Source organism: Myotis nattereri (genome assembly GCF_964212035.1).
Source record: "Myotis nattereri genome assembly, chromosome: 3".
NCBI lineage: Eukaryota > Metazoa > Chordata > Mammalia > Chiroptera > Vespertilionidae > Myotis > Myotis nattereri.
In genome coordinates this window covers 144,380,323-144,393,161 of record NC_138077.1, presented here as the reverse complement: position 1 = coordinate 144,393,161, position 12,839 = coordinate 144,380,323, and the positions used below count along the sequence as shown (strand labels likewise).

Genomic DNA, 12,839 nt, shown 5'->3' with positions numbered 1-12,839 from the left:
TTTAAACCTCTGCCAGGTTACCTTTCATTTATGACAGCTATTTGCCAGGGGAGGAAGGCAGGTATTTTATTTCAATAATATGTCTGGGAACACAACACATCCTGAACTGATCCACAGCCCCTCATCTGGTGAGAACAATGCTATGGACAGAAACCAAAGCCCCACACCCCACCTGAGCAATGGGGGGAGCGGGGGGCTTGGGGGGGGGGGTGCTTGCTGCTCACTGGCCATTAGGTAAAAGTCAGACAATTCTACCCAGAGAAGGGCTGATAGCTAATCCAAAGTCGCCCTCACCAAGTCTTCCTGAGGTCAAGGCCAAGCAATTGTGGAAACTGCTTTGGACATTAACCAGAAGTCCCTGGGTCATCCTCTGAGGTATAACTCATGATGTACCATTAAAATCTTATGTGGAGGCCACCTCCTCATTCCTTATTGGTACTTGCTCTGATCCCTGAAGTTAAAATCTTAGCTAATGAGCCTGTCTATTCATGTGAGCATGTTCATGAATGTATTGGGGAGACAAAAATGAATGACGAAACCCTTAGCCAAGGTCATTGATTTTGACGTACATATTTGGTCGGGTCTGATTAGCTTGTAAGTTGAAACAGTACGTTCTAATGAGGTTGAAGCTACGGAGTCTATCTATAAAAGCTATTTGGTTCTATACAAAAAGAAACGGTGCCATCATGGATGCTAGGAATGAACGAAGATAGAATAAGAACTGGCCAGTGTAGGAAGCACAGTATAAATATAGCACTACTACTGGGAAAAGAATTTAAAGGGCATTGTCAGTGAATAAAGAGATAGTGTCTTATGGCCTTAGAGGCAGGTTCTGGGCAAATGTTGCAACCAGAGTTCAGGATCCCAAAGAGAACCCTATAATGCCCTACAATAGCCAAAGGCAGTCAATGGAAAAAAGGGGTTTCCTTGTCCCTTTCAATTCTGAACAGCACTAGCAAAACCCAGTGGCAGGGCCACCGCCATTTGAAGTCCACACACGTCCTGCAATTCCTGGCCTGCTGTTTTGCGGATCGTCACCAGGAAGCGGAGTTCATCCTGGTGGAAGAGGCTGGAGCTCTCTCCAGGGCAGGCAGCTGTGCTCAAGACCTCTGGAGGATGCGGTCATTTGTTTATACAGCTAAATCAAACAGCACCTTGGGAGGAGAAGCCGTGGTAGCAGCAGGCTTCCTTTTTCAACTGTGACCTCTCCAACTCTAATTCAAACACATTAAGTAATAGGTAAATTAAGTTATCTATTAAGTGGGAAATGTTGTCTAGTGGAAGCAAAGAAAGAAAGAAAATCTTTTTGTTTGAACTTGATAATCAAAGGAGATTGGCACCCTGTGATGGCATATTTTGACTAATACACCCAGGACCTGTGGAGTGAGTCTTCAGAAATAAGGGAGGCACTGCATCTCCACTTAGAGATTTTGGTTTTATCACCCTATCTCTTACATCTTTAACTTCCAGGCTCAGGTTGAGCACTGAGTGGCTGATGGATGCCAGTAGAGACCGAAAGTGATCCTGCTGGTTTTAATGTAGGCATCTGGGGTTCCTTTTGAAAATGCCAGTGGATGTGGGCAAACATCCCAGAATGAATTTCATAGCAGATCTAGACTGTAACCCTTAAGATCCATTTCCCAACACATGGAAAAAGCCACCAGATAAAATAGCTCTGGGTTGTGAATTGGTTGGGATGGTGAGATAGAGGCCCAAGGCAGTGCAATCAATTTTTCCAACACATGGGCCTGAGAATAGACATCTGAAGTGTCAACCTCAAAGAGTGAGGAAATACACCACTGACTGGAAAACAAAGGGACAGGAAATGCACAGCTGTTAAAAATGTCTGTTTCTAAAATAAATAAGTACAACAATGAAACAAATAAAAAGGCCAAGTTGGAGCACAGAGCCTCACCCTGGGGTAAAGCCACCAGGTAACACTTGCTGTTTAGCCAGGTCCAAGGAAAAACATTAAATAACCTGGTTGACAGCTGCTGGGGACTTTAGCTCTCAAAGCTTTCACGTTTAATCATTCCAACAATTTGGGAGGCGGGTGTGACTATATTAAAATAGTGACTATTTAATAGTCCACAGAGCTGGACACTGAGCATATCCTGGCTCACCCACCTGGGTGAACACACCTGGAACTTCAGCCCCAGTGTTACCCTCATTTTCCAGGCAGTGGGACAGCAATGCTGCCCAGACTCAGGGAGCCCCTACGTAAGTGCTAGAGATGATGTCCTGTCACAACAGGATGAAGCTGCTCACAAGCCCGGCCAGCTGACCTTTCTAGTCCCATCTCTGGACACTACTGCTGCTCCCCATGCCCACCCACTCCCGTGATGTACAGCCACACCCTACTCAGACTACCTGCTTCTCATGAACTTGTCTTGCAGGTTCATACCTCTGCACTTTGCAAATGCTCTTCCTTCTGCCTGGAGTTGTCTTTCTGCCTTGCTTAGCCAGAAAATTCAATCTTTAAGGCTCAGTGTTAAATGTATTTTAAATTTTTATTTGACATTTATGGGTGTCTACTGCTGGAGGCAAAGACCAAAAAGTAGCTAACATGTAAATGTGAGAGGTCTGTCAGAAGGCTGATGGACCTTGGGCTTTAGCAAGGACTAAAAGCTATGCACCAATTGTTCTGTCAAGACAATGGTGGCTCAGGGCAATCCCCTAACCTAATAATCTTTTACTGTTTACCAAACCTTACCTTTGATATGTGTGTTTGCTTTGCTAAAGGGCAAATGTACATTCCAGTAAATAAAAAGTCATGGGTTCGGACATTCAGCAAGCCATTCCACTAGAGAAGGGCCTCCACCTGGCTTTCTCCCATGCCTTCTAAATTTATATTTCTTGTCTAGTGTATCCATTTATGTCACAGCCCCTTCTCCAGATCCTTGAACCCTCACTGCAAAATGTTGCGGCAGTCTACTCTATGCTATTGCAGCTCCACTAAGGTAAATTGGGAAATCAAAAGATAAATAGGAACCTCAAGAGGTTCAGGTTTATGGGGGTGGAAGGGGTATGAATAAATCATTATCAAGGGCTACAGCGAAGGAGGTATGGTGCACAGATGGCCTGGGACACAGGAGCCAAGTCCTGAAGAGGGTGAGGGGTTGAGACGGGGAGGGGTCAGCCAGTCAGCATGCTCACCATCCCATATAATGTGGAAAAGTCATGAAGGGGCTAGGCTGTGATGGACTTCACCTTTACAGCAGTGTGGGGCCACTGAGGAGTTTTAGGCAGGAAAACCATGGCAAGGCTAGGGTTTTAGAAAGATCTCACTGGAGGCAATGTGGGAACTAAATGGAAGGAGCAAGAGACTGAAGGCCTCTAGACCAGCTAGGAGAATGGTACAGGCCCCTGTAAACAAGGGCCATATGTGGAGAGGAGAGAAGGAGAGATTTCAGAGATACTTTGGAGGAAGAACTGACAATCCTTTGAGGATCTGTGATATTTTGAATTTGGATTTGTGCAACCTGTTTCTACTCCATCAGATAGAATTATTGTCCTAGCCATCCTTTGAGATACCCTGCTATAGCATTATCTAATAACATGCTTACCTCTCTCCAGAGAATGTGAGCTTCTAGGGCTCAGAGATTGTATTCCGATGTAGGCAGCTCAGTACATGCAAATATGGGAATGACTGAATGAACTCAAATCTTTTTGGTTTTCTACTATAAATCTAGTTATTTCCAAGCAGAAAAGACCCAATCAGAATAGTGTCTATTATCCTTAATACGTATTATGAAATAATTGGTGCCTTCATCTGACTCATTATATCATTTATCCAAACAATTATTACTAAGCCTTCTATTAATGTGCCCTTCATAATATAACAGAAAGAACATCCTATTAGAGCCAGACAGGTCTGGATTAGAATTCTGGATACCACTTATCTGCTGTGGTACGTTAGGCATGTGAGTTTTTAATTCAATAAAATGACAACAGTCATGCCTGCCGGGCAGGTTAAGCGTGGTGCATGAGAGGACATATAAAAGTGCCCCACATAGTGGCTGGCTCATAGAAGGCTCCAGTACAAGTCCCTTCCCTCCACCTATAACCACAGTCTCCAGTCCCCCTACTTGTGCTTTCCTTCCTCAGCCCAGTTCTATGTTTCTGAGAGACTGATGAAGCCTAAAATAAGGTCACTGCACATGAGTTTCCTATGATCCATTTCATGGCTCTTGAAATAATATTGCTTTCATGGTATAGACCAGGGGTGGGCAAACTTTTTGACTCGAGGGCCACAATGGGTTCTTAAACTGGACCGGAGGGCCGGAGCAAAAGCATGGATGGAGTGTTTGTGTGAACTAATATAAATTCAAAGTAAACATCATTACATAAAAGGGTACGGTCTTTTTTTTCAATAGTTTTATTCATTTCAAATGGGCTGGATCCGGCCCGCGGGCCGTAGTTTGCCCACGGCTGGTATAGACTTTTGTACCCTTTCTGCCTCTCCTCCAGTTTCTCCCTAGCTTCCCAATGCACATTTTGGAGTCAATGAATCAACAGAAGAGAGCAATAGGACCGATATTCTGCAAATATCTATACATTTGACTCCAAAGTACATAACATGACCAATAGCTTTATCTTCTCAACCCTATTTTTCTTAGGCTAGCCTAAAAAATACACTCCTGAGCATATTCTGGTTGGGTGGTGGTGGAATGTGGCCAAGAGCATGCAAGGCACAGAGGAGAAGTAGTCCAAAAAATCCTGCTACTGATAATTCATCAACAAGGTAATCACCGTGTAGGGAATAAAGAGTTATGCACATATATTGAATGTGTTGACAACAGAGGAAAAAGTGGTTAATGAATAAATGTTGTTTTTTAAGACTTCGGGAAGGGGAGCTGTTACTGGTTAAAGTACAGTTTTATGCCTTGATCAGAGATATTTCCACATTACAGTTTGGCTGGATTCAACTTCCTGATGTGAAATTCAAGATCTGAAATTCAAATACACTATGAAATTAAAATAACACTGTGAACCCTAAATAGTATTCCATATGTGCCAGGCCTAACTTTTCCCTACCCAAAGAGATCAAAGGCGAGGCTGGGTATATTCATTTTAACTAAAGGGTCATCAGAGGAATACATTATTATTTTTTCTAACTAGGCTTTCCTCCAGAAGAAAAATATATCTGAAAAAAACATATAAATATGGCTGTAAAAGTGTACACATGGTAGTTTAAGAGATTTGCCTATATGAAGATACACCTGTCTTTGGTTTCCTTAGATGTGGAGAACAGGATGATCATAAGGCCTGCAGAAATGAATATCCACATGCTAAAGAGGTGAGGCTCCCAAAATGTCACCATCAACCCTTTCCCTAATCCACTACCCACCTACTGACCAGGAGATCTGCCTTCATTAATTTCTTGTTTCCCCCACTGAGGGCAGGGCATCGGGGGAAATACAAAGCAAGGTTATAGGATGAATGGGCTTGTAGAAACCCCTTATTGAGGAGGTGCTTCAAGGACAAGAAATGCTCTGGAGCCACTAGACCATCATCCACAGAAGTGCCAGAACGGTGCCCAGAGCCATCCTGCTGGGCTTGCCGGGATGGTCTGACATTCCTGATCCCAAGCCAATTCACTAAGGTTAATATGAAGAATAGCTTCACAGTCCCTGGCTAATGTTTACACAAAGTTTGGAATCTGAGAAAAAGGAACATTCCTTACTTGGTCTGTGGTTCAGGGGTAGACATTCATGTGGTTCATAGTAAGAGCTGCCATGCATCGAACTTTTCTCCTATGTGCCCGGCCCTCTCCCATTTCATCCTCCCAGCACCTGGAAAGGATGGTGTCCCCACCCAAACTACCATGAGGAACTTGAGGGCAGAGAACTCACACTCACACCCAACTAATCAATGGCATCAGTGTGCCCAGTGCACGCCTCTCATTTTGTCAGCAGCAACCCAAAAGGCCCATTGTGTTGCTCTCTGGACTTTACAGATAAGAGAATTAAGCCTTAGAAGGTAAAGTGACTTCCTTAGAGTGACTCAACTCATAAAAAGCAGAGATCCAGGCCCATTTGTCCTCACTGGGTGGGTGGGAAGTTTGCACAAGCAGTGGCCTGACATCGCAAGCAAGTGAGCCAGCAAGGTGGTTCCTGGGGAACAGGACACACTCCAGGCCACTCAATAGACTGTCCAGTAACTAAGACCTCACTCTAAGCAGAAAGGAAGGGGATTTAGCCTTTCTATTACTTGTAGAGAAAACCCGATTGAATCATTCCTTTTTCCATAATGACAAAAGGCTTAAAGGTCTTTGCTTTTAGTTCTTGGAGCTTCTATTGTTCATTGTCACATCTGAGTGCATTTTGACCTAGACTGATATAACTTTCATTTTAAAATTTGTGATTTTTTGCTTATTTTACCTCAAGGAATTTTTTTTTTCTTTTTTGGAATAGGCAGGGAAGCAGAGGCTGGCCCAGGAACCTCTCACAGCTCTTTAGCACAAGTCGTATTGCTGGACAAGAAAGCTCAGTCAAGCTGCAAACAGTCTGTGAAGGTGCACACTTGCTGCCTTGTCCTGGAGAGAACCATAGAGCCACCAGGGGTGGAAGGGAGGCATTTCATGCCCTGCCTGCCACTGAGCAGTCCTCAGAATGAGAGCTGGGGAGTCTCCTAGGCTCATCCAGACTTCCCAGAACACAAGAACAGCAGCAGGAAAATCCAGGACCAATCACAATGATTGGTTTCTTCCTCACTGCACATATCCCCTCTTACTTTCTCCTTGCAGTTCATCCTCCTCCCCTCTTGCTTTCTTCCTCCGTCCCTCCACAGGCAGGAAGATCAAAAACCTCATCATAATCACCTGCTGAGCTTCTACAACCATCAAACCCCTTTTAGGACCTCCTGGGGGAAGCCACTGACCTGTGGCCACCTGGCCTTTGCCTGGGAGCGCTTCAATAGGCTAATGGGATTGCAAAGCCCTCAGGAAGTGTTGGTGGTTGAGGCTGGATGTAATTACCAGCTTTGTAACCCCTAGAGGAGGATCAGGGGTGGCTCCGTAGCTAGGCCTGATTTTACTAATGCCACTTTCCTCCTCCAGTATTTTTTTGTTTGTATTTTGTTTAAAAGTTAATATTTACTAAGTTCTTACTATATGCCAGGAACTATTTCAAGTGCTTGGCATGAATTAACTCAATTATCATAAAAAGCCTATTAGGTAAGAACGACTAATATTTCCATTAAATAAATAAATAAATAAATAAATAAATAAATAAATAGCACCCAAGGTTATTCTTGCCTTCAGACAAGTTGGGAATCACTTTGTAATGACCAGAAGTTTGGTGCTGTGTAATGGGCCTCTTCTGAAAAGCCACCTAGGGAGCCTGTGGTCCCACACTCTGGGGGAAATTCTGGTGGCACCAGGGGCAGCAGGGAGTCCTCAAGAGCACTGGAGTGACAGTTAGACCTAGGTCTTTTCTCACTATTTAGTTATCCTCAGGAACCAGGAGTCTGGGGGAAGGGGTCTGCTCTTGGGTGCCTTGGCCTTAAGTTCCTCTCTTACTGCTCAGAGCATCTCCTACCTTCTAATAATTCTAGTTAACATGAGGCCCAGACCTGACCCTGACCTGGCTCACTGGCAGGTGTGATAAGCCCTTAGATGAAGAGGTTCCCTGGGAATTTGAGGTCGAGAATTCAAAAAATACCTAGAATGTGCTCCCTGATTCTGAGTATCTCCAATCTTGCCATTCAGCCAGAGGTGGACACGTTAGCAGGTAACTTGACTCTAACATGGAAAGGGTCTAAGAGAAGTGTGAAGAGATGGCCAGGGAAGCAAACAGGAGTGAATGGCTAAATCTTTGTGGAAGCAGAGGTGACATCTGAGAGTTGAGTCTTAAAGAATGAATGAATAGAAGCTTAACAGATGGGGAAGGAAAAGTCATTTCAGGCTTTTCCGCCTTATGTTTCTTCTTTTAGGGACCCCCTCCCCACTTTATTGTAATCCTGCTCAGTCCATGAGATTCATATGAAGCTAACTCTGCTTCCCTTTTCCTGTGGTGAGCATATGACCCAGAACCCCATCACTGTACACAATTCCCCAAAGGACTCAAGGACAGGTAGAGTAGCCAGGCCAATCAGAGGACTGTCTAGAAGTAATGCTTACACTCTGGGAGAGCCACTTCCACTTCTTGCAGAATTTTTGGTATAAAGATGATCACAAAGGGCTGTAAACTGCTGACATGTTACCAAATAAAGAGGCCCTGGCCGAGATAAAAGAAGACAGAAGCAAGCAGCAATGTGAGATGAAAGGACATGAGAGTCTCATGGTGTCATTCAATTTCTAGATCCCCTGAACTTCCAAGCTATGTCAACCAATAACTCTCTCTCTCTCTCTCTCTCTCTCTCTCTCTCTCTCTCTCTCTCTCTTTCTCTCTCTCTCTCTCTCTCTCTCTCCCTCCCTCCCTTTCTCCCTCCTCCCCCCCCTCTTTCTTAAAAGCAAAATTATTCTAATTAATAAATGAGCAGAGAAACAGCATTTGCAAAAGGAGGAATCTGAAGAGGTCAGGATATGCCTGACAGTGGTGAAAAGGCCAGAGCAGAGCCAGAAGGTGTGTGAGTAGTTGCTGGGAAGATGGATTGGGCAGGTTTGGAAAAACTTTTGTTCCTTGGGGACAGAGTCATTAGGATTTTAAGCGTGAAAGTGATGCTAGCAGATGTGTGTTTGGAATGTAGATCTGGTGCCAGTGTGGACAAATGCCTGAACCAGAAGAGACCCTGGAGTCCAGGAGGAAGCAATCAGAACAGGCTGGTGGACAGATGACAAGGCCTCTGGTACTCAGAGAGCCTGGAAAGTAAGAGGTGGAGTTGAAAGATTTTTAGAAAATAGAGTAGACAAAGCTCAGTGTGATACTGTGATTGTAATAAGAAAGAGATATTTGGTTTTTGTTCCTGTTTCTGGCACAGAGCTCCTAAAACCCTTAACACTTTTTATGTGATGAACATGAAAAAGGTGTCTTTGTTATATTAATGGTGACTTTTGGAAAGCACCTAAAATATGGGGGCTGGCTACCAGAAAAATCACCCTCTTCTGCACACCACCCCCACTCTTGGGGGGCAGAGGCGCTGGAGACTGAATTCAATCACCAAAGCCAAGTGATTTGATTGATCATGCCCATGTAATAAAGCCTCCATAAAAATCCAAAAGGATGTGGTTCAAGGGGCTTCCAGGCAGGATAGATAGCTGATAGGGCAGTAGGAAGGGAAGTGGAGCTTTACCTCACCCACTGAACAAAGAAGTCAGCAGTCTTGGGACTTGCCAAGATAAAATCACCAGACAGTCTCATAAATTCTGGGAAAAGCCAGAACAATGTAAAAGGGGGACCTTGAAATCTATCATGCTGCCCAAGATATCCAACAGAGGAACCTTGAAGACTATAGGAGAAAAAAGTATAAAACCCTCAAACCCCTACCAGTTGGGGTGCTCAGATTAGCTGAGTTACCCGATTGTGCTTTATGCCATGTGTACTCTTTTATTTTTATTTATTTATTCTATTTTATTGCTTAAAGTATTACAAAGGGTATTACAAAGGGTATTACATATGTGTCCTTTTTTCCCCCCGCCCTTGACAATCCCCTGGCCTCCCCTACCCCCCAGTGTCTTATGTCCATTGGTTATGCTTATATGCAGTGTGCCAAGTGTACTCTTAATACACTTGCTTGCTTTGTTTCAACACTGATTTCTGTCACGTGATCTGAATTCTTTCTCACAAACAATGACTAGAACCAAGGAAGGGAGAGGCTCCTCTGATTTGGGTGATTCTCCAGTAACATTCCCACATATTTTGCATCTCTCCCACCTGGCTGTTCCTGAGATGTATCCTTTAATAATAAACCAGTAACCTAACAAGTTTACCTGAGTTCTGTAAGCTGTTTGAGCAAATTAATCAAATCCATGAAGGGGATCATGAAAAGCTCTAATCTATAGCCAGTCAAACAACCTGGATTTGTGATTGGTGTTTGAAATTGGAGGGTGGGCAGTGTTATGGGACTGAATCCTTCATCTGTGGGGTGTGATATGACCTCCAGGTAGATCGTGTCAGCACTAGGTTGAATTTTAGGGCATGCAGCTGGTATTTGAGAATTGTTTAGTTGTGTAGGAGGAAATACCCATGCATTGGAATTGGGTGCAGAATTATACTTGGAACTGGACATGATAAAGGCAGTAGAGGGATCAGAAGAATAGACTCTGAATTCAGGTGCACCAAGATCTGGGTCCTGTCTAACAGCTGTGGGATGCTTATTTAAGCACTCTAAACCTCAGCTTCTGCATCTATAAAATGTGACAATATAGTGCACACTTCATGGAGTAATTGTGAAGATTAAATGAGCTAATGTATGTGTGGACCTGAGAAGAAAGGTTCACTTGGTGTGAGTCCTGAGAAGGAAATTATCTGCTGAGGTGGATTCCCCATGGTCAACTGAGGACCTGAATTTTATAAGTAATAGTGTTACCATTTTAACTAGTTAGTTGTTAAAAATAGGAAAGGAGCAAAAGGGAGGTCAGACATTATAAACATTATAACCAGGAAGCTGCAACCTTACACTCCCCAGGGAACCACCGGTTCATTCCCTGTAGATCACTGGGGGAAGGGTCAACAAAGGAGAAATGGGTGCATGTGCAGTGAAGTTGGGGTGATGCAGGGAAGGTGCCTGTCAGTCTAACCCAGGAACAAAGATAATTGGCCAGAGGAGGCAAAGACACTGTAAGCACGTGAAATACTAGAAGGTTAAAATCCCTAGACAAAGGAATTCTCTCTAGTTCCTCTCTCATTCCCCTAATTTTGCTCCTACTTCCTTGCATTTGCCCATGTTTCTAGAAGCCACATGTACCCCACAAGCAATGGACACATGGACTACAGCTGGGAACACAAACTAAGCTAGCCTGATGCTGAATTGGGCTTTGCAAATATGGAATGGACTCTTTGAGCAATGGCTTTAATCCTAGCTCTGCTAAGGGCACAGCTATACTTCTTCCACAGTAGGATGGAGGAAGAGGGAACCTTGGAAACCAGGGCTTTAATTCCACAGAAATAAAGCCATCTTCAATACCTCATCCTCCTGTGTAAGTCTCAGAAAATCCCCTTTCTCATGATATCTCAGGAAGCCCCCTTCCCCCAGCAGCAGATAGGGACATGGAGAGCTCACCCTGATAACAATAGAGCCTGGCAGGGGCTTCTCACATACTCTATATACTGGGAAGAACATTAGAACTCAGCTTCTCATACTATGCCCTGCTCTTTAAGCTGGCTAAGTCAACTATTATAAGGAAGTTTCTGGTTTCATCTTCCTACCAATGGACTAAAACCTGCACTGTCCAATCAGAACTGCTTCATAATGACCAATCAGGGCACATAATGTCCAACTGTGTGACTCAGGCCAATTTACATAAAAGGGACCTAACTGGGAACTTTTGCTGGAAAAGACAGCCTCCCCTCTGCCTCCACGGAACACAATTTAGATTGCTACCTGATCTGTGTTTCCTGGTTTGCAAGTCTTTTTGCCCAAATAAATGCTTTTTAAAAATTCTTTGTTATAATCTACAATTAATTTTGGTTTACATATGTAAAAGCAATGAACCTAGGCCTTGGTACAAAGTAACACTCAGTAAGTCATAGGTGTTTTGGGGGACGGGAAGAAGAATGATAAGGAAGGATGATACTAAAATCTCCAGCTTGAGAATTTGGAAAAATGCTGAGGACAGTAATCAGCACCGGAGAACATAAATTTGTTTTTGGACATGTTGACCCTAATGTGCCTACAAAACCTAGGGTGAGAGTGTCCAGCAAGCAGTGGGACCTCGGACTTGAGGGTTGGTAGACACTGGCCAGTGACGGTCACTGAAGCAATGGCAGAGCAGAGAGGGTTGAGGACAGATATAGACACCTCATGGGCTGCAAAGAAGGAGGAATCAGGGAGCTGTGTGGAGGCAGAAGATGTGAAGAGAGAACTGCTTTAAGTGTAGATAAGCTGTTAGAGAAACAGGATTCAACTCTGTTTGGGGGCTCTGGAAATTCTTATTTCTCCTGGGGAAAATGAGAGCTGAAACCCAAGACCACTTGACTTGCTGAGATATCTCTGGGCTCATCCACAGGGCTGTCTTTAAGGGGCCCAGGGTGGCCCTTAGGTTGCTTTCTGCCCCTTACCTCCAGGTATTGATTAGCCAGGCGTAGGGCATGATCAGTGATGTTAAACATGTCTCTCCAGTCGAAGTTGGCCATGTCATCAGCCCGATTCTTTCGAGGACCCTTATAGAGGAAGTTCAGCACAGCTTCAGCAGTAATTTCTTCACCAAACTGCCTCTTCAAAAAGCCTTTCACTGTTGGGTTTGCCAGGGTGTCCTTGGGAAGAAGCAATATAGTCACAGCATTTAGAAAATTCCACAGGATCTTTTGGTCTTGTTATTGGGCCATTTCCAATTTTTAATGAATAGGAATAGAGACTCTAAGGCTCCCTTAAACATTAGTGGGTTTTCTTCCATCATAAGGCATACCTATCTATATCCCATTTCTCCCAAATACACAAGTCTCTATACTGTAAGGAGGGTATGTGTGTTGGGGTGGGGGCAGAGGGGCAAGGGAAATGTTATATAGGAAACTTTCTTTTTCTTATGAAACTTTTTATTCTTTTAATTATCTCCGCTGTATTGAACCTTTGTCTCCTTGCTTTGCAAAGCTGGATATCAGAACTATCTTTGCAGTTATAGAGCTGGCTTTTGAATCTGAGGCTCTCAAATGAATTTATAAAAACGAGAAACCTCAGGAAGCCACTGGTCTTGTGGCAATATTTACATTTGCCCAGAATTGAAGAAATATATTTCCACC

At 43.9% G+C, this 12,839-nt stretch overlaps 1 protein-coding gene across 1 annotated transcript in view; it reads right to left on the bottom strand.

Moving 5' to 3' along the window:
* ABCA4 (ATP binding cassette subfamily A member 4) overlaps nucleotides 1–12,839 on the bottom strand; it is a gene marked incomplete at its 5' end in the record, with an annotated part of 124,496 nt that overhangs the window by 73,021 nt on the left and 38,636 nt on the right. Inside the window, one exon of the mRNA XM_081087564.1 lies at nucleotides 12,162–12,356. Within this exon, the coding sequence (XP_080943690.1) occupies nucleotides 12,162–12,356 (195 nt within the window). The remainder of the gene's footprint in view (nucleotides 1–12,161; nucleotides 12,357–12,839) is intronic.